This window comes from Eretmochelys imbricata, chromosome 2 (assembly GCF_965152235.1).
Source record: "Eretmochelys imbricata isolate rEreImb1 chromosome 2, rEreImb1.hap1, whole genome shotgun sequence".
In the NCBI taxonomy this organism is placed as follows: domain Eukaryota; kingdom Metazoa; phylum Chordata; order Testudines; family Cheloniidae; genus Eretmochelys; species Eretmochelys imbricata.
In genome coordinates, this window is record NC_135573.1 from 43,333,073 (window position 1) to 43,360,975 (window position 27,903).

At 40.5% G+C, this 27,903-nt stretch overlaps 1 protein-coding gene across 3 annotated transcripts; it reads right to left on the reverse strand.

Annotated features, from left to right (window-relative positions):
* LOC144260983 (RING finger protein 151-like) lies at nt 1-27,868 on the reverse strand. Of its 3 annotated transcripts, XM_077810004.1 has the most exons (8): nt 27,673-27,866; nt 16,246-16,385; nt 13,566-13,792; nt 12,551-12,690; nt 10,514-10,676; nt 8,479-8,599; nt 2,775-3,017; nt 1-1,615 (listed from the first exon to the last, which is right to left on the reverse strand). In XM_077810004.1, exons 3-7 carry the CDS (start codon nt 13,769-13,771, stop codon nt 2,781-2,783), a joined length of 867 nt encoding a protein of 288 aa, XP_077666130.1. In that variant the 5' UTR covers nt 13,772-13,792; nt 16,246-16,385; nt 27,673-27,866; the 3' UTR covers nt 1-1,615; nt 2,775-2,780. The 3 variants fall into 3 exon arrangements, with proteins under 3 accessions (XP_077666130.1, XP_077666132.1, XP_077666133.1); XM_077810006.1 differs by lacking the exon at nt 16,246-16,385 and having other exon boundaries at nt 27,673-27,868; XM_077810007.1 differs by lacking the exons at nt 16,246-16,385; nt 27,673-27,866 and adding an exon at nt 15,754-15,774.
* Nucleotides 27,869-27,903: the final 35 nt, after the last annotated feature.

Consider the following 27,903-nt stretch of genomic DNA (forward strand, 5'->3'; position numbering starts at 1 on the left):
CAAAATGAATAACTACTTTTATGAACACTTGAGTAGCTCAACTTTTATACAAAGTGCAAATCAAATGGTTACAAGCTACCTGTTAGCTCTCTTTTAGACACAATGACATTTAGCCCCAAAATTCCACTTTTGAGCCCATTTCCCATTTTTTATTAAATGTAAAAATAAAAAACAAAACAAAACAAATTTCAGTCTAGCTTGGCAATGAACCGTGTGGCTGGAAGACATTTTAACATTCATTTGTTAATATAAAATTTGCATAGACTTATAGGTATTTAGAAAGACATCTTTCAATGTGAGAAAACGCTGCATAAGATCCCCCCCACGTACCAAGGATAAACTGTATGGGTCTATCCAAAAGATGTTCATGAGAAATGTGGAATGATGCCAGCAATTTTCCTAAGTTATCCAGGACTCCTTGGCAAATCTGTAGAGAAACACTATCAAAAACGCATCTGAGGGGAAGAGTTAGCAAATTTCACAAGGATTCTTATTTTAATATATTCCAGGACCTGTTCACTATCTGAGGGTCACTTTTTAAAAAAAACTTCTTAAAGCACCTAAGAATGTTTAAGATGTAAAAAAATACAATAACTTTGCAACTAAAATATTTACAGTAATTGCATATGTTACCTGGCTACATAATTCACTTGTCTGCTACTAATAAGGAAAAGAAATCTGCCATGCAATTGTGATGTTAGGCTAACCATCTGATAACACACATGAACAATTATGATTGAGATGAAAATTTAACTTAATATTAGAATTAGCCTAACTAAAATAACATGGGTGCTTACAAGCAAACTGGTACATTGCAACTCAATTAAACAGCAGATATAGGGTTCTCCTGAAAGTCTTGCATTCAGAAGTCCTATTGAAACCAACAGGTGCTCATTGAACACTATTCTATTCCTACATTTCAATAAAGAAAGCAAAAATATGCAGCAACAGCAATCAGGTCTGGCTCACTAGTTGTTCCACAGGAATTGTATGCTTCTATGAAAAAAACTGAGCTGGAAGGGTGTATGGGAATTGATGGTGCAAGAGCCACAGAGGGCTGTGTCTTACTTAAATTGAGTCAGCACATCTTTCAAATTATTGGACTAGCTGGATTAAGTGAAACTACAATGTACTAAATAAGATTTGAGAAAGATTAGTGATATCCTCACGTCTTAATCATTAAGTGCTAATTCTGCTTCTAAGACAGACTTACTGCACTCACTAACATTCTACTTGTTTCTTTCGGTATGTTGTTAGTATTAAGTTCAGTAGGGGGAAAAAAATAACCAAAGCAGGCATGGAGACTTGCATTAACCCTTGTAACATCATGGGGTTCTCTTTCATCATACATATATTTCAGATGTCTGGCTGGTGGGTTTCACCCACATGCTCAGGGTCTAACTGGCTGCCATATTTGACCTCTCCACATTTCTAAAAAGTGTCCTTCAGTCCTCAAATGTAAGAAACCCCATGATTCAAGATCCGTGGGTCTATTAGTGCCATTGTATAGTTCCAGACTTTAGTAGCAATATAGAAGTCCACCTGATCATATGTCCTTTGTATAAAATTGAGGTCTGTTGTGGGTAAAACAACATTCAAGTAGTTTTTGTCATACCTGTCAAAAGAAAATTAAAGATGTTCAACAGGTGCTTTTAATATGTTTTAAAAAGACGTATATCTTTCTACAGTCAGCAGTATTAAATCTTAGAGTCCTTGTAAAAACAGCTAATAGATTGCTCACACCAAGGAAATGTATACACAATTCACCCAGACTGTGATAACAAGCAGGACTCTGAATATGCACTAATGTTCACTATGTAATGCAAATATTATAAAAGCGTTGGAGGTGCAAGAAAGGACAGTAACCGTATTTAAGCAATCCTGGTCAATACAAATGCTTACAAATTTTCAACATGAACAGGTAATCTCCTGCAAGTTCCTTCATGATGGAAACAGATGAAGGAGAATTCACAGCTTGGCAGTGAGTTAGACTGCATTGCTAAAATTCTGCACTATCAGGGGTTTTGGTAACAGCTAGCTTGATAAAAAGCTAAGAAGGGGTTGGAGATTAAAGAAAAACTGCCGAATACTCTAAAGCCCAAACTGACCTAATTTAAAGCTGTTGTATGCTGGTGGCAACTGTCTGGAATTAAGAATATTTAAGCCACCATTCTTTGGGAAGTACGGTATTTTTGTAGGACACAAATACCTCCAAATTTGTTCATTTCCCCTGCTGGCTTGACTGAAGTACTTAAATACTACTCCTAGAATTAGTCCTATTCTTAGAATACATTCCAGCTGCTGTCATCATTATGCTTATACACACGTGAGAAAAATGAGGGGTCATATACCAGCTTTAACTGTGCTGAAATTGCAGTAGCAGTGAAAAAAAATTTCCATGTCACCTAGTTGAAGTTCTAGTTTCCAGGTCTGTAAGGAGGTTGTTGTAAACAATCCGGGGAGGACTATAGAGTAACAGCTCCTGGTATACGAAAATATTAGTTGAAAATGTCCTTTCAAATGCCTGTTGTAATCCCAATATACTATTAATGGACCTTTAAAAACTAATATTGGGCCTACAACTTCTCCCAAATACCTAAAAACTAGTTTTACGATTTGTATAGTATGCAAAGTGGGCTAGATATAAAAACTTGTGTTTTCCCCCACTCTTTTGGACCCATTTGGAATTTAGATAGAAAAGAGGTCATTTAGAACTAATACAACATTTGCTAACTGTTCACAGGAAGCAGAATCCTGTATGTCTGTGAACTTACTTCTGTTTAGATGACTGTAACTTCCCTGGGTTTTCGTTTCACACTCTCCAGTCGTGTTAGGGGGCGAAAGTTTGTTGATTTCTTGTTTCCTTCTGTATTATTTAATCGGCAGTCTTTCTGTAGGCCTTTCAGCAGTTCCATTAATTCACGCTTTTCGAGCTCTGCTTGCTCCAGCTCTTGACGATGCTGTCTCTCTGCAGCCATAAGGGAGCGCACCTCAGACATCATTCGTGACATCTGACTCTAAAAAGCATGTGTGAAAACAGACTAAAATAAGAGATCATATAAATACATTTCCAATAATGGTGGTATTGAAGCTGAAATGACTATTGTATATAGGAGAAGAAATAATGAAGACCAGGCACAGCTGAAAGAATCTGCAATTTTTGATAAACCACTAAACAAACTTAATTTTGCTGATAAGAGCACAGTTTTTGCTTGCTGTGGCACTCATTTCAAATATTCCAGTCTGCGAGAGCCACGAGAGACAGCGAAAATCCAACTGATCACAGATGTACCACTGGATTTCACTGGCTGCTGGTTATGTTCTGTATCTCAAAACCCAAATGAACATTATTCCAAAAACCAAACGTGTTCAGGACAGAGCTGTGTGACTTACTTGCAGATATGATCTTCAATATTTTAATTCAAATCCAATACGACGAAACCTTAAAACATACAAAGGCTCAACTGTCTTGCGTTTTGATGATTATTTTTTTCCTGTTACAATATAAAAGCTGGTTGAATGGATTAGATAATACATTCTCTCCCCACTGCTTTTTACTTTGGCCTTATCACCACTGGGTTTTGAAGCAAGTTAGAACAGAGTCTGAACACAGCTCTAGCTAAACTGGTTTCGTATGGGGCCCTGATCCAGCAACTGGATCCATGTGGGCAGCAAACCCTTACTTGCAGTGATGTGTCTTGTATTTAAAGCGCCCAGACTTAAACAGATGCTGCATGTTACAATTTGGGGAATACCACTATGTACAGCTTAAAGAACAGGAGTACTTGTGGCACCTTAGAGACTAACAAATTTATTAGAGCATAAGCTTTCATGAGCTACAGCCCACTTCATTGGATGCATAGAACGGAACATATAGGTACAGCTTATGAATCCTGTTTGATACTGGGGACTCTCTCTGCACATCTGTCAAACTGCAAACTCCATTTGGAATGTGCGGCTTGTTTGCCTTCTTTCTGCTGTCTTTTGTCTCCATATTGAGCTAAAACCCACAAAAGGTGACGAGAAATTCTTGCAACTTGCACAGAGCTAACAATGGAGGGTTGTTCAGCTTTGACAAAGAGATGGCTGCTGCCCCAGGCAAGCCAACTCTGAACTCCAGGGGTGTGGTAACTTAGCAACAGATGTGGGGGGCTGATCACCTGAGAAGGTGATGGGTGGGTCACCTGACACAGGGGACTGGAGGTTATTAGAAAGAAGGTCTGTCACCAGCCACTGGAGAGAAAGGAAGCACACTGCAGCAGGGATCAGAGACAAAGACAAACTCCATCATCCAGCCAAGAAGCCATGTGGAGTAGAGGAAGGATCCTGGACGCCAGGATCTGACCTAAGTCCAAAGAATGCTCAAGAGTCTGAGGAAGGGAAACATGGATAGGTATTTTATTATTTTGTCTAGATCTGTATATTTCCGATACTATCTAAAGTGAACAGTGATTGGTTTTGGAACCTTTACAAATTCTGCAATGTATGGGTTATTCCCCTTCCGTCTGCATTTTCTGGAGCTGTTTCAAAGTTGTCACACAGCCCATGTTAGCCGCATCTCCTTCTCCAGCCTGCTGACAGATTTTCTGCGTCTACAGCTGCAATCAAATGATGGTTCACCTTGCTCCCAACTTTTCTTGACAGCTTATTATTTTATTCCTGGACACAGGAGCAATAGAAACGTTTCCCTCAGAAGATTCTTATACTATACTCAATTTTCTTCATTGTTCAGAAGCATATGGGGACACAGAGCTGTCCTAGATCTCGAGCGACTCAATCAATGGATGAAGAAAAAAGAAAAGGAGTACTTGTGGCACCTTAGAGACTAACCAATTTATCTGAGCATGAGCTTTCGTGAGCTCACGAAAGCTCATGCTCAAATAAATTGGTTAGTCTCTAAGGTGCCACAAGTACTCCTTTTCTTTTTGCGAATACAGACTAACACGGCTGTTACTCTGAAACCTGTCATTATGGATGAAGAAAGTGAGATTCTGGATGGAGACCCTAGCTTCAATGGTAGCATCCCTGTCCAATGGGACTTCCTTGCTTCTGTGGATCTAGCAGATGCATATCTCTACATTCCCATATGACTACACCACCACATGCTGCTGAGATTTATGTACAACACAGCCTGCTATCAGTACCAAATGCTCCCATTTAGCCCCTAGGCTCTTTACCAAGATGCCAGACTCAGGTCTCAAGGCACTTAACTGTATCTCTTCCTAGACAACCCTTCCAAAACTACAGCATAGTCATTTTAGATTAAATCTCAGGAAAAACTTCCTAACTGTAAGAACAGTAGGACAATGGAACGAACTGCCAAGAGAAGTTATGGAAACTCCTTCGCTGTAGCTTTTCAAAAAGAGGCTGGATAGCCATCTGTATTGGATGGTTTAGACACAACAAATCCTGCATCTTGGCAGGTAGTTAGACTAGATGACCCTTGCAGTCCATTCTAACCCTATGGTTCTAGGATTCTACCTATCATTAGACAGATTCCACAAGGTCCAGAACCTGCATGTTGGTAAAGTGTGCAAGTCCACCCATAACTCAATATTTACAACTACGGGGCCTCCTGGTTTCAAATATAGGAATCGCTCTGTGGGCAAGGTCCCATATCAAGTGCCTTCAGGTTTTTCTCCTAAAAGCATGGAACCATTCACCAGAAAACATGCAAGATCAGTTCCCAACCAGATGATGAACTCTCTAAGATGGTGGACAATCCCAGAGAATGTCTGCAAGGGACTTTCCATATGCCTTCCAGACCCACAAGTACTCACAGCCAATGCCAGCCTAACAGAATGGAGAGCACATCAGGGGAACAGAACAGTACAAGGCACCTGGAACCCCATGCGAAAGGAACCAGGGCATTAACCTATTGAGGCTCAGAGCTCTCAAGCTAGCCCAATGGAGGTTCCAGAACTACCTAGAGGATGAAAATATTTTGATCTGGTTGGCCAACATGACCATTGTGCCATATGTCAACAATCAAGTGGAAACAATGAATATAATTCTACACGCAGAAGTGATGGCCAGAGAACTCCATAAGAGCAAAACACTCAAAAGGATAGCTGAACTAAAAGGCAGACTGACTCACCAGATGTACTATCAACAACTCAGAGTGGTGCCTGAATCGGAAAATCTTTACTAGGATTTCGCAGAAGTTCATCCTTCTGGCAGTCAACCTATTCGCCAATCACAAGAAGACAAGGCAGCCAAAGTACTTCATCAGGGAAGCAGGCCCCGAATCCCTGGGGATGGTTGTTTCTTTGCACATATGGCCGCAAGGCCTTCTATATGCCTTCCCATTTCTGAAAATGGTGATCCAGAAAGCAAGGTAAGACCAGAAGAAGCAAAGGTGACAGTGCTACCACCACGCTGGCCAAGCAGATGCATGGTTCTCTGATCGGAGAGAACTGAAATTGGAACTACCACTGTAGCTACCAGTGAGACCAGACATCCTTTAACAAGGCCCATTACTCTATCTAGAGCATCTACAACTGACAGCCTGCTATTAAGAAGGAAGCATTAGCCACACTAGAACTATCCTTCAAAGAGAGGGAACAACATTCTCCTCCCAGTGAGCTTCAACCCTAAAGACCTGCTCCTCTATCTGAACTAGGTTTAGCTTGTGGTATCATTAACAACAAAAATCCAAAGGATCCTGATATCCCACTTAGTCTGGACTTTCTTCAGAAAGGCACAGACAAGGAACCAGCTCCATAGTGCCCGGTGTCAGCTGTAGAAATGTCCTATTCACCACATCCTCTGATTCCTTGACAGAGAACTCTCAGATATCTCAGAGTACTCTGACTGACTAAACTTGTGGTTAAACCAATCTTTCCAAAGGCCCTAACTACGCATACTTTTGGGCCACTGACATCAATATCTCCATTCCACCTATCTATCAAAACTCTTTTTTTCAGGTCATCATTATGTCTACTAGACGAGTTTCTGAATGGGCAGCTCTAGCCATGCAGGAATGCCACTGGGTGTTTCATGATGACAAGGTGGTACTAAGAATATTAGAATAGTTTTTTGCCTAAGGTGAATCAATCTTTTCATGCCACACAGGAGATTGTCCTCCCTTCATTCTGTCCAAAGCCACAGCTCCTGACAGAAAAGCTGTGTCACATGTTAGACATCAGAAGAGCACTGAAGATGATGCCAAGCATACCAAATTGACAAGAAGATCAGGCTCCTAATTTATCTCCTTTCATCTCAAATGCCAAAGGCCCAGGATATTCAAGCTATCACTAGCTAGATGGATCAAGCTATGCATTATAAAGACATCAAGGCACACTCCACAATATCTATGATGACTTTGTGGGTGGAAAGAGCTTGTGCTTCCACCGCTGAGAGCTGCAGGGCAGCAATATGGTCATAGGTTAACACATTTAGCAGATACTATAAATTGACTTTCTGGTCTCTGTGAAGGTCTTCTTTGGCAGGAAGGTGCTGCAGGCACTGAGCCAGGAATAGCATTGCTATTCTGGGCAATTAACTCAAGGGGGAATCTTCTCTCTTTTTTTTGTCTTATCCCCCCTTATTTCTGTTCATTGTTTGTTAATTTCCGTATGTATCAGAATTGTGGGAGACACTGAGCTGCAGAATGGTAAATTTCTTACCTGTTAATTTCCTTTCTGCTAGCAGCATCTTCCACAGTTCTACCCTTCCTGGTTGGCTTCCTAGCCAGGAGACAGTATTTAATTTTGATGGTTATGTTTATAGGCTGTAGCCCACATAGTCTAGCACTGAAGTTACTGTTACTAATCATATTCTACGAGTTTTTACACAGCTTTGGAATGAATCATCTGTCAGCAGGCTGGATAAGGGGGCATAGCTCGCACAGGCTGTGCTACCGCTTTGAACTGCCTCCAGAAACTGCAGTCAGGCGGGGACTAGCCCATACCTCTTATAATCGTGGGAGATGCTGCTAGCAGAAAGGAAATTATCATCAGGTAAGAAATTTATTAATTTGTGAGTTTCAATTATCACAGGTCTCTAAAGAGTTGAAGTGTCTGCTAGAGTGCCCATAAAGTGGAACTGTGAGCAAGGATGTGCTTCATATACCAGGATATCTTGGGGTCAGCACTACTTGTAGGGGCATAGGGTAGCCGGACCCCTAGATTCCAATTCTCCGAAGGGGTAACTGACAGAAAACCTGTGCCAGAAAGGTCAAGAGAGAGACTGTGTTGGAGTCTACTGAGACCTAGGGAAGCTTAAAAGCACACGGCCACAGCATTTGGGCCCAAAACAGCAGCCTGGTGAGTCTCCAGCAGGAGCGCTTTACCAGGCCACGACACTGCAATTATTTGAAAAGGACAGGTTCAGACCATTGGACTGTAGGACTGTATCTTCTATAGTGAATTAGGATAACAAACTCCCCACTACTTGAAAAAGCAAAAAAGCTACACTGTTGGGAGAGGGAAAGAAAACAAAAACACATTTCTACAAATGACACTGGAGCTTATTTACCTTTAGTTCTTCAATTTCATTTTGCAGAAGACTCTCTTTTTGAACCATATGCCTTCTCTGTGAATCTAATCTGGACTCCATTTCATGCTTTGCCTCCTCCACTCTGCAGATCATTTCTGACCTAAAAAAGTGTATTTTTCCTTTTTAAACCTAACCATTATACCTGTGACTTTTAAGTACCAGAGTGAACTACTGCTGCCAAATAGCCACATCATTCCTGAATACAACTGGGTGAAATTTTTCAACCAACACTTTTTTCCTCAGGAGAAAAAAAATGCAGATTCAAGAACACCAAAAGATTTTGCAAATTCATGGTGATTTCACTGAGTTGCTTCAGTAAAGAAAAAGAAACACTGAAGCAAATTCTCCCCCCAAAATCAAAATGTTTCATTTAGACAGTTTCTAGATTTAAACAGAAAAATTGAAACATTTAAACTACCTTTTCTTTAGAAATTTCCTTTAATTTTATTTAAAAGAATTAAAAAACATAAAAAAATGTTCAAAATTAAAACAAAAACAAAATGAGAGTTTTTTTTTTTTTAAAATTTGGAAATGCCAATGAACCCCCAAATTCGTGATTTGCCCAAATTTAGTCCTAAATTGAAGCTCTGCTATTGTCTTGTGTTACACAGCTCTCCAGAGGTAATATGAGATATTTAGCATGTTTTACCAACAGACAGTATTCTTGCTCAGTATGTACCGATTTAGGGGTTTTAATCTCTCGATAGAATGTGCAAGTTCTACTCCTGGCATCAATATCAGAGATTCTTGGTGCTCAAATCCTATGGCGTTGGGCAGCAATACAGAACTCCAAGATAGATGTTTCTGAAATAATTCCAGAAGCTATAGACTAACTTTTTTTTTGGCTTTGGATGGTTTATTTCCTTTCATCCAAACATATAACTGTCATTTTGATTAATTTTATTTTAAGAGTATATGGTAACTTTGTGCAGTAGTTTAGGAGAAATGTAATATGTTTCTCAAAATACAAAGCATGAATGGGCCTCAGTCTGTGTCATTCCACTTAACCCAAGGAGAATGGAATTCTGAAACAAGGACATAATATAGAGAGCTATAGGTTAAGCTCAGGATAGCATACCATCTAGCAGCATTTGGATCAACACTTGTTGGTTTATCATGGATGTGAAATGACAGTAGTTGTGGGAGAAGGAAACTAGTATTATTTAGTTATTAAACACAGCCATAGCCAAAACTGAAACATTAACAGGTTAACCGTTTGAGTTTTGAGCAGCAGTTTGGCATTTTATTGGTATCAGGAAAGTTCACTTGTTTCCTGCTGCACTTACCAGGAACTGAACCTGGGTCACCAGCAAAGTGCAGGAGAGCTGGGGCCTCCATTGACCAAAGGAGCAAGAGAGAAGGTACCAGCAGGATGGGGTGGGAAGAGGTACAAAACTGCTGGAAGATCATGGAAATGATAAACTGGAAGAGGGAGAGAGGCAAGAAGAAAGAAGGGAACAGACAGAAGGTAAAGACGTATACTGATAAGTATTAGTAGTTTTCCAGCATTTTAGGCACAAGGACAAGCTTGAACTCGTAGGTCACCAGCCTCTCATCTCTGATAACTTTATAACTGCCAAATATAATCAGAGTTTTTCATCTCCAAAGTGTTTTTAAAATCTTAAATAATAAATCTTACTTCATAATTTGGCTCTGGGTCCATATCAGACTAAGGTAAAAAGTGAAAAGGTTAAATGCACTCAGTCTAGTTCTTTGTAAGTATTTCACGCTTTCATGTAACCATCACATAATTTTGGATAATTGCAATCCCTATTCATTAGGGTTCTGGGCTAATCAAACTAATTCAACTAACTCAGACTAAAAAGTACAGTAAGAGTTTAAAGTGTGTAATGGCTTTTCAAAAATATCCTTACAAGTTAATACCAAGTGATTTACACATTATCGGTTAGATATCAGACTTAAACAGAGCTAGTAGTTGGACCTGTCTTTTATGTGCAGTGATTTTAGGCCCAGGTTAAACACAAATACTCAGGAAACAGAAGTAGTATTTTACCGGAGCAGTTCTACTTCTGTTCTTAGCTCTGCTACACAATTATGCTGCGTGTCTTCTGCCCTGAAAATGGTGTAACCACAACCATTAGGGCATTCACGGCTCCGGTATTCACACACTGCCAAATGGCCATCTAAGTTACGTCGTTCAATCTGAACTGGACAACCTGAACAGGAAACAGTAAATTAAGACAATATTAAATCACTGCAATTAACAGAAGCATAGTCCATTCCAGGCAAAAACACCCAAGCAAGCAAACAAACCACAGCGCACAGAACTGATCATATGCAAATACGTCAAAAGAAAGTGATTCCCTTACAGCATGAAGAGATACACCTACAGATCCCAAAGCCTTGTCTACGTTAAAACTTTTTGCTCAAGTCTCTCATCATTGCTCTAATCCTGGTGGTAACACTAATGTAAGACACGGATAGTAGAAAAAATACTGGCAGCTGGCCTACACTATGCTCTCACCAGCCCTACTCCACCACCAACAGCAATGGTTGGAGATATTAAGAAAAATGCCAGTTTAGACAAGGCTTGAGTATCAAAAATTTGGCACCCAAGGTTAGAGAAAATTTGGACCTTGGCAACTTCTCCAAGATCACAGAGCAAATCAACAACAGAGCTGGGACTAGAACCAAGTTCTCTTAACCACTACACTTGTGCCCTACCTACTAGTAGACTAGTATTTCTCAACCAATGGGCCGCGACTCCTGAAGGGTGGGGAACCAAAGGAATCAGGAGCATTGTGAGGCCATTAAATTTTATTTACAGTTCTAAAGCAAGGGTGGGGGGGGGAATTTAAAATAACTTAAGGATGTCAAAAGCCTTCAAAGTCTGTGAGATCAAATGTAGTAATAGTATACATTTTTACTCTTACTTTTATAGTAAATGTAAGTAGGTTGTGCACATTTCTGACTTCAAATAATGGGTTGCCTACCTGACAAGTCTGAGATAAAAGGCAGCATGATCAAGTGCAGTGTATTGCAGACAGGCTGGTAAGGACAAGCAGAAAATATCACCTAGCAGAGGTGGCCTAGCTACAAGCACAAACAAAAATGTGCCATAAAAATCTTGCAAGTGGTAGGTTTCAGAGTGTGTGCACTTCTGATTAAGACAAACACCTATATAATTTAATAAAAATATTTTGCACTTTCAGATCACCTTCCACTGGAAGATCTCAAAAGACTCACAACACCTCTCTGAAAGAGCTATTACTCCCATTTTACAGATTAAGAAACACACAGATGTAAATAACTTGCCCAAGGCAACACATCAGCAGCATAACTGGGAGCAGAATGCAAAAAACCTTATTTCTTGTCCCATATTAAGCATCAAACAGCAGTTTATCAGATATATACTTAGCACTACCTACACTGGCTAAAGTTTGAGATACCTTCTGGAAAAGGAGCAAAGCAGCAAGTTATAGTGTAATTCTGTTTAATATAATAAATGTTAAATTGGCCAAAAAGATGGTTCAATCATCACATGCAAAAAACCACAATCAGATGAGTAATAAACGCTGAATATCAGACAAATTCATACCTTGGCAGAAAGCAAAACCCATGCACTGCTGTGTATTCTGATAAATTAGGGGTCCAGTATTCAAATTCATTCTGGTTAATTTTCACATGAAAAAGGAAAAACTGATGATGGATGACAATCACCATTACAACGGAGAGCAAATCCACTGTCTAAAAAAATTTCTGTAAACTCTCAACCGCTGATCATTGTATTATCTTTTTAATTTTTATTTGGCTCTTTTTTTTGTTTTGCTTTGCTTGTTAAACTGAAGCAACCACATTGCAGAGGCCATGTCTGTGTAGGAATGTGCAAGCAGAAGTACCTACCTGCCTGCCTAAAGAAAGCTTACTTCAATCTTTTTGGTCTAGCATGAATATGGTCTAGAACTCAGAAATTCACAATGTGGAACTCAACATAGAAGTGAATGAATGTCCATCACTGCCACCCCACTGTGATTAAGTATGACAGATACAAATTTTCTGAACAAAAGGCTCAACTTTGAACTTTACTCACCAGCATTTGAGCAGGGTATCTGGCTGTATTCACATTCTCTCTCATGTCTGTCTATAGATTCTAGAGAACAAACCATTTCACAACCACGCTCTCTGTTTTTGCAATGAAGCTGAAGTCGATTTAGATCATTTTTCATGTATCTATATACAGAAAAGAGTTACTTTGTTTCTTCTTCTTTTTTAAACTCCTGCAACACTGTAAAAGTGTTTACTTTTGCCACATTTCAGGGATTCTACCTTCCACAAGGAAAAAAGTCAAATGCTCCGTTCAAAATATTTCAACATTCAAATAACTACACTTGATGAAAGGGGGTTGGGAGGGTGAAAGCTGTGATGATGGAATATTAAGGTTCAAAATTAAATATGCAAATTAGTTCATGAAGAATGGCTATTGAGAGGTCACAAAACTAAGATTTTAGCACTAACTAGGGCAGGAGTGGGCAAACTTTTTGGCCAGAAGGCCACATCTGGTTATGGAAATTGTATGGCGGGCCATGAATGCTCATGGTTCCCGGCCAATGGGAGCTGTGGGGTGGCGCTTGGGGCAGGGGCAGCATGCGGAGTCCCCTGGTTACCCCTACGCATAGGTGCCAGCCGGGGGACATGCTGCTGCTTCTGGGAGCCATGGCACGTGTGGAGCAGAGCAAGCCCTGGACCCTGCTCCCCGTCGGGAGCTCAAAGGCCAGATTAAAATGTCTGAAGGGATAGATGCGGCCTCCGAGCTGTAGTTTGCCCACCCCTGAAACTAGGGGCTTGTGTACACTTAAAATGTTAATGGCACAGCTGTACTGCTGTAGAGCTTCAGTTGTGGACACTACCTATGCTGACGGGACTTCCTCCCCTACAGGCGGAAGAATTCTCCAGTCCACCTAATGGTGCCTACATGGGGACTAATGTCAGCTTACCTATGTGGCTCGGGGTGGGATTTTTCACATCCCTGAGTGACAGTTATATTGACCTAATTTCCTAAACCAGGCTTTAGAAAAATCCCTTCAACAACCAGATTTGTTACGTACCTGTAGAGAGGTCGTAGCACAGACATATCAAGTGCTTGTCTGTCTTCAGGGCAGTTGTTGTGATGAACAAGCCAGCCATGTATACAGGCAGTACAGAAAGCATGTTCACAAGGAGCCTGTAAAGGATCTTCTAATACATCTCGGCATATACAGCATAAAAGTCCTTCATTAACATAGCCAACAAACCGCTCAATATCATAACCCATTCTTTTCCACAGACTTTCAACCTGTTATAATGTTAAAACAGCAGTTAGTAACTGATTGACAACTAATTATTTAGCACTGACAGAATGCTTGGTGCTGTACAATACACAAAAGTAAAGAAAGGTCCTGCTCAAAGAGCTTTCTATCTTGAAAGCAGAGACATTGGTAAAAACAGAGAGGATTAACTTAGTAGGTTCTCTCTCGTTTTGAATTTATTACAAAATGTGATTCTTGTGGACATTGTGAAAGATAGCAGTTTAATTCTGCATTTGCACAATGTTTTTGAGAGTATTTAGAGAATAACTGAAGATTTATTCTGTAACTGAAAATTTAAAGATGAATTACAGAAAAAGCGCTGTTCAAATGTCAGAACTTGATTTCTGTTTCTTTACCTTTATTTGTATAAAACTCTGCAAATTTGTAAAACAGTGTTTTTACTGATAGTATTGAACACCCTTGAGTACTTCTTATCCATATGATTTTATCTATATCTGTCAACCACAGGTAACTTAATTTGATGTATGTTTCTTCTTATGCTCATAAGAAGAACTATTAATAACAACCCATCTACTGAATGAGGTGGGAGTCTAGAAAAAATAGTGTATGATCCTGTATGTACAGACTGTACCATAATGCATATGCACAAGGAGCCAAATTAAGGTTGCACAGGCAGTGGTGCCCTCAGCTCCTGTACATGGCACCACAGCAGCTGCAAACAGCCAAGAAGAGTAACTACAAAGGAAGTTCTGCTTGGACCCTGCAACCCTGGACTGAAGCATGCTCCGTGCAGGTTGCAAAGTATTCTTGCTGGCTTTTTGAGGCAGCCACAGCCTATAGGTGTTTCCACTTGTCTCATGAGCTGCCCCCCCCCCTTTTTTTTTTAAACTGTGCCCCCTGGGGTTTCTTTTATGGAACCCCCCCAACCCAGCATCATGGTGCAGAAATTCAAACCCTACCCCCTGCTTATATTTTCTGGTTTTCATGCGTTTTTCCTGTTATTTAGGCTTGTTCTGGGTCAGTTTTGAATCTTTGGTTTACAGACAAACTCTAACAAGCCTCTGAGTTTGTGCAAGCTGCAGTTTTTCAAATCATATAACTACACCAAATTTTCATGGTGATGGCAAAAGACACATCCCTGACACCAGGGTGACCTCCTTCCCGAAAAAGTTTCAAGTCCCTGCTCTAAAGCATGGAGGTACCAGAGCTCCTCAATAAAACAGATGTTTTGCCCATATTAAAAATAGTTACAATTTATTTTTCCCTAACTTCTTTCTAAAAAACGGCTGAACTGTTTTAGCTGAACTTTGCTCAAAAAACAGCCAGAGGCGCACACACAGCATAGAAAATTTCAGCCCAAATGGTTTAAGTTTGGAAAAGTTATAACCACCTGAAAACAGGGTCTTAGAATGGAAAGTCTAGGGGGCAATGTTAATTATAACCAACACTGACAGATGTGGAGCTATTCTGTAATTTATGAATACTGTATGTTGACAGGGTTATTGGGATGTTTACTTTATAAATATTTTGGTTCAGTTTAATAAGGACTGTATGGAGCAACACGCAGGAAAGAAATAGAATGGCTTAAGATAAGCCACTTCTCCACAAACCTTTGAGGGTTGTTAAAATGAAAGCCAATAGACGAAAAGGCCAATGGACAGCAGAGATCAAAAAGACTGTAGCAGTTTAAAAAGGGCTCTCTCTCAAGGGGGGCTCTGGAAACAAACTAGAGTACAAGTACGGGGGAGGGGAAGGAGAGAGGAATCTGAAGAAGTTAGTCCTGTATAGGTTACTATCAGGGCATGGTTAGCTTTTATGTAAGACAGAAGTGTGTAGACTGTTTTAAAAATCTGTTTTCTTTAAACGGTTTGTACTGTTAATAATAAACTATACTTTGGCTTGAAGAAGTCTGTTTTGTCACTGGATACCCCTGGTCACAGACCCTTGATAGGAAGGACCACAGGCATCAGAAGTCAGTTGGACTTACTGGGTAAGCATGGTTGATACCGTCTGTACTGTAACTCAGGTCCTGGTCTAACAGTGAGAGAATTGCAGAATTCCAGCCTAGGATAGGTAAAGGCTTCAGTCTGACACCTAAGACGGTTGAACTGAGTGAGACCAGAAAGGAGAAAGAGGTGCCGCTAGCCCTGTAACGATGACATGTGCTACCAGCTCTGCCCATAAAACATGTGAATTTTAAAAGATCAGTAGCCCTAAAACTAAGTTGAAAGTTATATGAAAAAGAAGTAACAAGCTTCTGTACTTGAGTACAATTCTATCAAGGAAGATGTGGCTCGAGTCTAACAATACTTATTTTATGTAATTAACCATCTTCATATGTTTTAGGCTGCACATTTTTTCTTAATCATAAAAAATTACTTTTGCAACATACTCAAGCCTCATGAAACAGTATTTCCTAAGTTCGAATTTCTAAATAAAGATATTTATTAATTATAAATAGAAAAATATTTTTTTTTACCTTTTAGATTTAATTCACATAAGTAGCATGCAGTTCACCACATAAATGCTTTGGAATTATGGTTTTCAGGGGAGACAGCAGTACCAAACCATCCTACTCTATCATCTCTTCATTGCTTTGTGTTACTTTCTACAAGAACACTAAAAAGAAACAGAATCAATTGTTGTGTTTCCTAAGTTACAGATCCCCATGCTTAACCAGCTAGTTGTTGAATAGACTACTGTTCTCATAGCCATTAAATCTAAACTTTAAAGTGGCATGCATTTGAAAGGTTACTTTATAGTATGTTTAACACTTTAGCTTGTTGTCACCCATGGCTCATATAGACTGGAAAAAATAGCTAATAGGTGTTAAATTAATACATTTTTAAAACAATACATAGACTGAGGGCATATCTACACTAGGTGCTAAGTGTTGTTTAAAAAGCATTAATAAAAATGTTTTACCATGCTTTTAAAAACACCCCCTATTTTCCTGGGCCCTGTCCAGACCACAATATATTATTTCTGTTATAATTTTGACAAAGCATTTTTATTTTTATTAATTTATATTTTCAGTTGCCCAAAATTATGCAGCTTAAGCATTTAAAAAAATTAATTTATATATTCACAGTTGTGGGAAAGAATGGGGTGGTCAAACAATACTTATTTAATGACTAGGGCCCTACCAAATTCATGGTCCATTTTGCTCCATTTCATGGTCATATGATTTTAAAAACAGTAAATTTCATGATTTCAGCTATTTAAATCTGAAATTTCACTGTGTTATAATTGTAGGGGGTCCTGACCCAAAAAAGAGTTTGGGGAGGGGGTCACAAGGTTACGGGGAGGGAGTTTGGTGGGCTGCTATCCTTCCTTCTGCACTGCTGCTGGCGGGGCACTGCCTTCAGAGCTGGCCATGTGGCCAACAGCTGCTGTTCTCGGCCACCCAGCTCTGAAGACAGTGTAGAAGTAAGGGTGGCAATACTGCAACCCCCCTAAAATAACCTTGTGACCCCGCTGCAACTCCCTTTTGGGTCAGGATCTCCATATGAGAAACTCTGGTCTCCCCTGTGAAATCTGGTCTTGTGTGTGCTTTTACCCTATAATATACAGATTTTACAGGGCAAGACCAGATTTCACGGTCCGTGATGCGTTTTTCATGGCTGTGAATTTGCTAGGGCCCTATGAATGACAGTAGTTGTTGAGATTCAAAAAATTAAAGCATTTATAAACATTAAAAACACAAACTGTAAACATTGCATGTCAAAATATTCAGAGTAAATATCCTTAAATCAAACTTTAATAAGTTCACAAGCAGCATTTTTCTTACTTTGCCTATCTTTAAATTTCAATTACCAATGGAAATATTTGTTGTTCATTTGTGTGTGTACAGTGAAATCAAAACTTACCTATAAAAATCTAATCCTTCCAAGCCTAAAAACAGCTCATGTTTGAAAATGTTAGCTAACATTTTAAAATATAATTTTGCATCCAGTGTATAAACAATTTAACACCTCTAAAAACATGTTAACTGCTCATATCTAAAACACATTTTTAGTTACTACTGTGTCTACGGTAGGTGCTAAGTGGCATTTAAAAACATGTTAATTAACTCATTGTAACTAAGGCCTTGTCTACACTGGCAAGTTTCTGCACAGTAAAGCAGCTTTCTGCGTTATAACTCCCGAGGCGTACACACTGCCATGCCACATACTGTGCAGAAACCCTAACCCTAAGCGAGATATCTTCAATAATGAACACAGCCTGTGGAAAACGTGGGTACAGGAATGATTATAAGACCCCCCCTACAGTGCTGGCTCTCTCCAAGAGCCACGTGTCCAGTGTACAGTACAGTCCTGGAACACTGATTTCTCCTGCCCCTGAGGTTACTCAACATTTTGGGGGCTTGTAGCTCCTGAGTGCCTCTTGGGTCAGCCAGCTAGTGGCTGTGTTTTAAACCAATGGTCTCTGTGTTGCAAACAATACTGCTTCTGTAAAATGTTGCATTTTGGTTTCACAAATATGACTTGGGAGCCCAGCCTCCCTCTTTGTTATCGCTGGCTGAATGGCTGTGCAGAATTAGAAAGTGGCTTCGAATAACTAAAAAGGACTTCCTGTGTGAGGTCATGATGAACTCCGCGGTCAAAAAATAAGAATTGAAGGAGTGGCAGGACAGTGAGAAGAGCGACCGAAAGGAGAACGCGGCACACCAGAACGAAGCCATGGAGTGGCTCTTAAACGTTACGGAGGGCCAAGCGGACACGCTCTAGGAGCTACTAGCACTGAAAACTAAGCAGCTCCGTGCCCGCCCTCCCCTGCAGTAGCTGTCGGAAAACTCTTTCCCATATACCCTCCAGAGATCACCAACACACTTATCAACTCCTGGCTCCAGTTCGTACCTGCTGCATTCCACTCCTGCCCTGTCACAGTCCAGCCCTGCGGACCCCCATACTGCACTCAACAACCGTCCCGCCACAGTTTAGTCCTGCTGAAGTATAGTACCCGCTGCACTGTACTCCAAAGGACAATGTTGCATATGATACCTGGACATACACAAATCTTTAACCGTCCCCGGACCTCACCTCCTCCTGGGACTCTTCCTTCCCCCATCCCCCACAATGCTGATGTGTTTTTTTGTTTCTCTCTCCCTTCCGGTCGTTGTTTTTTAATAAAAGAATTGTGTTGGTTTGAAAGCAATCTTTATTCCATTAATTGAAAGCAAACAGAACCTTACAAAGCAACAGGCAATTGTCTTACACCTTCATAGTGTATTAGTCTTCAACGATCACAATTACCTCCTAGCATTACAAGCACTGCACTCCCGAGCATAGCAACAAATTTTAGTGGCTTTCAGCTTCAAATTGCTGCCTTAAGGCATCCCTGATCCTTATGGCCCTGCGCTGCGCCCCTCTAATAGCCCTGGTTGCTGTTCAAATTCAGCTTCCAGGTGCTGAGCCTCAGCGGTCCAGCCCTGAGTGAATCTTTCACCCTTCCTTTCATGAATATTATGGAGCGTACAGCACGCAGCTGTAAGCACAGGAATATTATCATTGGCCAGGTCCAGCCTCCCATATAGGCAGTGCCAGCAGGCCTTTAAAAGGCCAAAAGCACACTCAACAGTCATTCTGTACTTGCTCAGCCTGTTGTTGAACCACTCCTTGCTGCTGTCATGGTGCCCCGTGTATGGTTTCATAAGCCACGACATTAAGGGGTAGGTCTCCCAGGATCACAATGGGCATTTCAACTTCCCCTACGGTGATCTTCTGGTCCGGGAAGAAAGTCCCTGCTTCCAGCTTCCTGAACAGGCCAGTGTTCTGAAAGATGAGTGTGTCATACACCTTTCTGAACCAGCCTGCGTTAATGTCCGTGAAATGCCCACAGTGATCCACAAGTGCCTGGAGAACCATAGGGAAATACCCCTTCCAATTAATGTACTTGGTGGCTAGGTGGTCCGGTGCCAGAACTGGAATATGCGTGCCATCTATCGCCTCTCTGCAGTTAGGGAAGCCCATTTGTGCAAAGCCATTCATACTGTCATGCATTTTGCCCAGAGTCATGGTCTTTCGGAGCAGGATGTGATTAATGGCCTTGCACACTTCCGTCAGCAGGAGTTCAACAGTTGACTTTCCCACCCCAACTGGTTAGTGACTGATCGGTAGCAGTCTGGAGTAGCCAGCTTCCATAGTGCAATTGCCATGCGCTTCTCCAGCGACAGGGCAGCCAGTGGGAGCCACGATCGGCCAAACCTGTGGATGAGGCAGGTAAACAAACCGGTCCGGCCCGCCAGGGGCTTCCCTGAACAAGCGCTAGTTTGAGAACCACTGGTTTAAAGAATAACTCCGCTGCCACTCGTGACGTGTTACAGTGAACAGCATATTGGTCAACAGTGCAGGATCCATTCCTGCAGAAGAGGCAGAGCGCACAGTACACAAACCGTTGAAAGATGGCACCAAATGTGGACGGAAGCACAGGTACTGCTGGGATGCAAAGCAATGCATCACAGGGCATTGGGACAGGACCCAGGATGCCCCGTGACCCCCTCTGCCTTCCCACAACCCTTAGCAGCAGAAGAGGAAGAGATACTCTGTGGGATAGCTGCCCAGAGTGTACCTCTCCAAATACCAATGCAAATGCCGCAAGCGTGAACACGCTATTGTGCAGGCAGCTGACAGTGTGAACACGCAGGAGTGGTTTCCCTTCAGCACTCTCTGAGGGGCGATGTAACTGCCAGCGTTGTAACTGCCAGCGTAGCTATACCCTAAGACTTGGTCTTTGCTAAAAAGTTAGGCTGACCCATCTATGTCGCTCAGGGGTGTTTAAAATCCACACCCCATAACTGTGAAGTTAAGCCAACCTAGCCCGCCCTGTAGACAGTGGTAGCCTTTCGCCTAGCTACCACCTCGCGGGGAGTTGGATTACCTATGCCGATAATAGAACTCCTCCCATTGGTGTAGGTAGTGTCTACACTGCAGTGCTACTGCAGCACAGTTGCAGCGCGGTAGCGTTTCAAGTGTAGACAAGCCCTAGGACAAGGTGGATGAGGTAATACCTTTTATTAGACAACTTCTGTTGGTGAGATAGACAAACTTTCGAACTTGCACAGAGCTCTTCTTCACGGTAGCTAACACATTTTAAAACAATCCGTTTTCCCAGTTCAGACATGGCCCCTAATAGGCCTTGTCTAGACTAGGAAAACAAGGTGCTTTTAAACCTTTGTGTGGACAAGGCATGCTACTTTTTGACACATTAATTCACTGATCAAGGCTGAAAACATTAACATCCCTTTCCCCTGCCACCCTCTTGCTCCCAGTCTAGCCATACCCCGAGAGAAGGTGCAAACGCTACTACAAGTCTTATTAAAAATAAATCTAATTATCAGATTTTATAATACTTATACACAAAAAAGACAACATACTGACTAATGATTTTGGACTTTTTTAAAATGTGGTTGTAGGTATTGATTTCTTTTAAACTGTGTTTGTTTTTAATGTGTTTTCTGTGTTTGCAGGCTTGAAAAGCCTAAACTGATTTTTCATTGATTGCCTGTCAGTAATATAAGCAGCAACTAAAAACATTAATAAAAGTAAATATAGAAAATAAACTATATAAATATTCTAGAATATTTTATTTTAAAAAGATGAGCTTGATTTTAGGACAACTCTTTCATTTCATTTTAACTCCATATGGTGACACAATTCTCATTTTTCTATCCCCAAAGTAAACCTTTTCATAAAATTCAGAAATGCAACACATGTAAGTTTTTATTATTGAAAATTAATGGTGGGAAGTAAAAAAAAAAAGTATAAACCACAATGGAATGGAGAGCACTGTCACAGAATAATGGACTACTTACTGCTTGTAGATACATTTTGAGAGATTAGAAACAAACATCTATCCATCGTGGTCAAGAAGAGATATTTACCTTCCACAGTGGACAAAAACCAATGTTTTTTAAAAAAAAATAATTTAAAAAAATCAGTTTTTTATTTAAATCAGATTTTTTTAAATAAAATGTATTTTGAGGAAAAAAACCTATCTAAAGATAAAGATACATTATAGATCAAAGATATCTCATCATGGAATAGGGATTATAAATTCTAGTTCTATAGTATCAGACAATATATTTGTGTAATGTTTAAGAAAAGTTTTGTAAATGAGTTCCAATAGTTCTTGGATTAGGGACCCAAATTTATGCAGTTCCACAGGCTTCTGTATAGATTATTTCGGTTAATCTTTTCTATCTACCCAATGGGATTCGGTGCTCAGTCTAGAAGATACCATCAGAGATGCTTAGTTTTGCAGTTCTCAAACTTTGGATTTGTGTCTCCAGAGGTAACATGCTTGTTAACAGCAAAAATGTTTTTAAATAAATAAATAAATAATTTATAGAGGTGAGAAATAACTGACCTCAACTCTATTGTCCCTGTGCAAATTTGTGTACACATAATCCCTTACCTCTCTCTAAAAGTGCAAAGTTTCAAAAAGTTCAATGAATAGAAGATTGTTGGGGGCAGAATACATCTGGACAAGGAGAAGAAGTCTGGAGATAAATGTGAGAAGTAAGGGACATATGCTTGTTTTGCTAAAATATTATATGTTTGCTGTTGAAGAAAACAATCCAGAATACTTAAAGTTGTTTTAGTTAAATAAAACAATTGAAATGTCTGTCTGGCGATGTTCTCCTCCTAATACAGCATGGCAAGAAAATCCTCCAAATATTAATGATTAACCTGTTGAATAGGAGATATTTATGAAGTCATTGGGAGGTGAACTATCTGCTTCAATTAATTACCTTTGGTAAATGAAATAACCAAACAATCATTCATTTTCTGATATAGTTGTAACACTAATCTGAAAAGTTTTCAAAATAAATCACTGTTTAAAAATGTATAGTGTGTACCTTCTAAAAATGAAACCTACATCTATCTCTGAGTTGTGAAGAATATGTATTAAGGTTATAACAACCAACAAGAATGCACTTTTATGTAGAAAACCATGATTAAATCGAGTCTTCCTGACCAATGATTTAAATCAAATCCACCCTGTTACTTTCACAGCATGAAACAATGTCACAACTTTCTAGATTCACAGACTTGTTTTTTGCCAAATAAGTAATGTAGAAATTGATAACTGGAGTTCCGCCTCAGATATCCCATCCTCCTATGTTAGGAAAAGCCACTTGAACTGTCTGGATATGGAAGTCATCCTTCAGTGCTCTAGTAGTGCAATTGGTTAACACATGGGGAAGTACTGCTAAGGTTATTAGGACAAGAAGCAATGAGCTTAAAAGGGAGGTTTAGGTAGGACATTAGGAAAAACTTCCTAACTGTCAGGGTAGTTAAGCACTGGAATTAATTGCGTAGGAAGGCTGTGGAATCTCCATTATTGGAAATTTTTAAGAGCTGGTTAGACAAACACCTGTCAGGGATGGTCTAGATCAGTGTTTCTCAAACTGGGATCTGCAGATCACTAGGGATCCTCGGGGGGACTTCAGGGGGTCTGCAGGCCCCGCTGAGAAACTCCTCCCCATCCCTCTGAGGCACGCCTCCAGCATGCTGGGGAACAGGCTTACTTGTCCTGGCTCACTGCTGCTCCCAGAAGTGGCGGGCACGTCTCTGCGGCCCCTGTGTTGGGGGCCAGAGGTCTCCATGCACTGTCCCTGCCCCGAGCACTGACTCCGCAGCTCCCACTGGCCAAGAACTATGGCTAATGGGAGCTGCAGAGGCAGTCTATGGGCGGGGCAGTGCACAGAGGCCTCCGGTCCCCCCGCTTAGGAGCTGCAGCCAAAGGGATGTGCCAATTGCTTTAGGGAGCATTCCGAGGTAAGCGCCGCACCCCTCACCCGCTCCCACACTCCAACCCCTGCCCGAGCCCAAAGCCCGCAACCCCTCCCATACCCAAACTCCCGCCCAGAGGGTATGAAAGTAAAATGTTTTAAGATTACAGCATTTCAGCTTCTAAGTCTTAAAAAAGGTCGAATTTAATCCACTTAAGAGGGGTTTTGTTTTTTAAATTTAACTGCTGTTTTTTTAAATGGGTGCCAACAATTAATTCAACCAGTGGGATCAATTTCTCTCTCAGAATAAGCATGTACTTTATGCTATCTTTTGCTCCTAATCAATAATGGCATTAATGACATCTCACGTTTTAAAAAAATACTTCTGAAAATTATTCTAAAATAAATTAGAACACTACCCCCAAACTGAACCAAACATGGAACCCAATTCTGGAAGGCGCAGAGCACCCTGTATTTCCATTGAAGAAAAAGGGAGTTGAAGGTGCTCAGCAATTTGCAGGGTTGAGAGCTTCTGGAATGGTACAGTAGCTGTAATTATGGCACCTTAATCTAATCACTCAATTCATTTTTCTTCTAAACTTTATTTATATTAAATGTTTTTCTTTCAGTGCTTTTCATTTATACATCTTAATGTGTTTTTACAAAGGAAACCAAGTGTCCTTATTCCCGTTTTACACATGGGGAAACCAAGGCCAAGACAAGTAAACTATCTTGCCCAGAGAAGGACAGTGGCAAATCTAGGAAAAGGACCTCTTTACCAAACCACTTTGAAACCTTTTCTTCAAAACACATGCACATATTTGACTCCTTTTCTGGAGGGCATCAGCTGGAGCATTAGTACCTTTGGAGCAGAGACATTGAACATTGGTAAAGTCAATAAACTACTTATGTACATTTGTGTTCTATTATCCGCGGAAAGAAATGGAAGAGCCCATTTCCTGATGTAATTTTGAAAAGTGACATTTCTGAACAAGGGCACTTCTGAAGCTGATTATGGGTATACTTTAGCGCTAATGACACAGGCCCAATGGAATGGAGATTTTAGACCCCCACTTATTATTGCAGAATAAATTAAGAATTTAAATTCAAATTTACGGTCAGAAAAACTTTAGCTTTTAGTTACTTAATTTCATTCAGTTTTCTATTTGATAAAACAAGGAGATGTGTCAGTGTATTTTTGAGAGCATTATTTCAACTGAAACTACCTCCTGAAGGTGTTTGGAAAGACAGCTTTTGAATCCAAAACATTTGTGATCTTAGAAGCAGGTTCCCAGAGTGCTCAATGGGAGATTTAGAAATGTATCCAAATCAATGTTTTTAATACAACAAATAGACTCTATACGGAGCTAAAAAACAAGGCCAGTAAGTTAACGTGAGTTTACAAGGTCACAGCTTTATTCTTCCAGTAAACGGACACTAAAGCAAAGGATTACTCCAAAATCTTATGTTCAGATCAATGCAATCAAAAACAATATAATATTATGTAAAAAAAAATTACAGCTGAAGTCTGGTAAGGTCAAATTGCTTGAACTGATGAAACATACTTATCTAACTAACTGAAGTTATATCCAGACCATAAGATGCAGTTTAGATTTTTAAAAAAAGCATTATTGCAAGCAAGTGTATAGTGCTGAGAAACAATCAAGTTCTGATACCTAGCCTAACAACTATATTTCTAAAACAAGAATTTATTAAAAAGAAAAAGTGACCATTTTAAAATCTTCTAGGTAAACACAATGTGAGGATAATTGTAATATTATATTGAAAGAATGTGTGCCAACTAGTCAGAATATTGATCCTTATTTATAGTCATTGCTCTCAGTATGCTGATATCTAAATGTGGGATAATAACCCAAAAATAAGAGACACAAGAGAATAGTTAATACAGGAACTTTAAGATGACAAATCATTTATTTAGAATAATATTTCATAATTCTTTATTTTTGACTTACATAATTTATAAGAAGGATAAGAAACTGTGGGGACCTAGTGTCAAGTTTTGGTCTAAAATGAGGGCCAGTAAGAGTGAATTTACTGTTTTTTTCCCCCCTCAGGACTAACGGTCTTTCCTCAAGACTCAGTTTCTTTACACTTTCGTCATTGGTCAGGAATTCTAAACCTCTTATTTTTGTTGGTCTCCTTCGGACTCTGTCTGATTTGTCCACATCTTACTTAAAGAGTGGTAGTCCAGAACTGGAGACTGTTCTCCAGATGGGACCTCATCAGTGCCAAGTAGAGTGGAACAATAACCTCCTGTATCTTAGGTATGACACTGCTATTAATACACCCCAGAATTACATTAACCTTTTTTGCAATTGCATCACATTGTTGACTCAATCAATTTATGAACCACTATAACCCCCAGATTCTTTTCAGCAGTACTACTGCCTAGCCAGTTACTCCCCATTCTGTAGCTGTGCATTGATTTTTCTTCCTAAGTGTAGTACTTTGCACTTGTCTTTACTGAATTTCACCTTGTTGCTTTCAGACCAATTCTCAATTTGTCAAGATAATTTTGAATAATAATCCTTCCTCAAAAGTGCTAGCAACCTCATAAGAACATAAGAATGGCTATACTGGGTCAGACCAAAGGTCCATCCAGCCCAGTATCCTGTCTACCGACAGTGGCCAATGCCAGGTGCCCCAGACGGAGTGAACCTAACAGGTAATGATCAAGTGATCTCTCTCTGTCATCCATCTCCACCCTCTGACAAACAGAGTATAGGGACACCGTTCCTTACCAATAACACCATTCCTTACCCAACCTCTCTTAATTTTCAGTATATGTGAAAAAATAAAAATACCACTAAAATTTAGAAATCTGCAAAAATCAAGATAGGTATATAACCTTCCACTATAAATAAGCATTTAAGAATGTATTTTTTAAAGTTAGACTCATTGTTTGCTATTTTCCAACAACTAGAGTCAAAAGCAAGATTGAACCTGGCATGCACATATTTGACACATACTACTTTTACACATTATAAGATAAATACAAATTTGTGCAGTAAAAATGTGAATTCAGTAATCCTTCTGTAACAATTTACAGACACTTCTTTCCCGAAGGGAGAGAAAATATGCTTTAAAATGAAAACTTGGTTCTGTATGAAGTTTCACTAATTTCACTAATAATCCCCAAATGAGAAGTGCTCCTCTCTGCCAACACTTGCTTACAAAGACATCACCAGCTGAACTTCACCCCCATACTGCAAAAAGAAAAGGAGTACTTGTGGCACCTTAGAGACTAACCAATTTATTTGAGCATGAGCTTTCGTGAGTTGAAGTGAGCTGTAGCTCACAAAAGCTCATGCTCAAATAAATTGGTTAGTCTCTAACGTGCCACAAGTACTCCTTTTCTTTTTGCGAATACAGACTAACACGGCTGTTACTCTGAAACCCCCATACTGCTATCTAAAACTTTTCTTACAATTGTGAAAGGTGGAGACTAGCAATGTTATTGCTATACTTCAGATTTTGTTTTTAGCTGTTATTCGTTTTAAGGCCAGATTGGAAGCAAGGTGTAACTAGCAACATTTCAATTAAGTTTAGTTTCATACAGGTAACATTCGATCAATTTACACAAACTGAATGGCAGTACAAAGGGGAACACATTCTTATATGCTACTACAGAGGAAAAAAAGATTACACTTTAAATGCAGATTCTTGAAATTTAAATTAAATGACGTAATAGGTAAAGTTTTTAGAAGTTAATGCTCTTACAAACTGTATCTGGGTAAGTGGGTGAGACACAGATGGATCTGGAGCAGAGCTAACTGACCACCAAGGGGAGGAAAGTCAGGGACTTGGATGGACAGATGCTGCCAGTTTTCCGCTGGCAGATATATAGCTCGAAGTCACATCTCCACCTCCGATTTCTCGCTGACCGAATCCCCCGCAGGCCGCTGCCAGAGAATCCCTGGCGACGAGCCGTTATTCACCGGGTCAGCCCCTCAGGCGCCCGCCTGGCCCTATACCCCGCTCCTCCCGCACCATCCCCCGCTCTTGGCCGTGTCACGCTGGCTTCAGGGGCCAGTGCACGTGCGGCATCCCCCGCTGGGGATGGGATCCCGCAGCTCCACCCCCCGCAACCCTTGGAGATAGGCCCCACCACGCACGGTTAACCGCTCCCCGTCCCAGAGACCCACTTACCGCCCAGCCCGGCGGCACCTCACACCACACACACTCTCTCGGTTCTCAGTTGGTTTCCAAGCACCGCCGCAACGGCAAGCAGCAGTGCATTTTGCGACTGCTATTGCTTGACGGCTGCCTGTCACACACCAGGGATGACCCCAGCAGGACCACCATACTGTGGGTGGCAACACGCGCATGCGCAATGCAGCACCCAGCAAACCCGTTCAAGAGAGGGGAGAGGGCAGTGGG

Coding starts and splice junctions, on each gene's coding strand:
- LOC144260983 (XM_077810006.1), bottom strand. CDS start 13,771: ATGGGTTATGATATTGAGCGGTTTGTTGGCTATGTTAATGAAGGACTT. Junction 8,600..10,513: donor ACAGAAGTAGAACTGCTCCG/GTAAAATACTAC, acceptor ACACTTTTTTAG/GTCAGAAATGATCTGCAGAG. Junction 3,018..8,478: donor ATGAAATTGAAGAACTAAAG/GTAAATAAGCTC, acceptor CATGCTTTTTAG/AGTCAGATGTCACGAATGAT.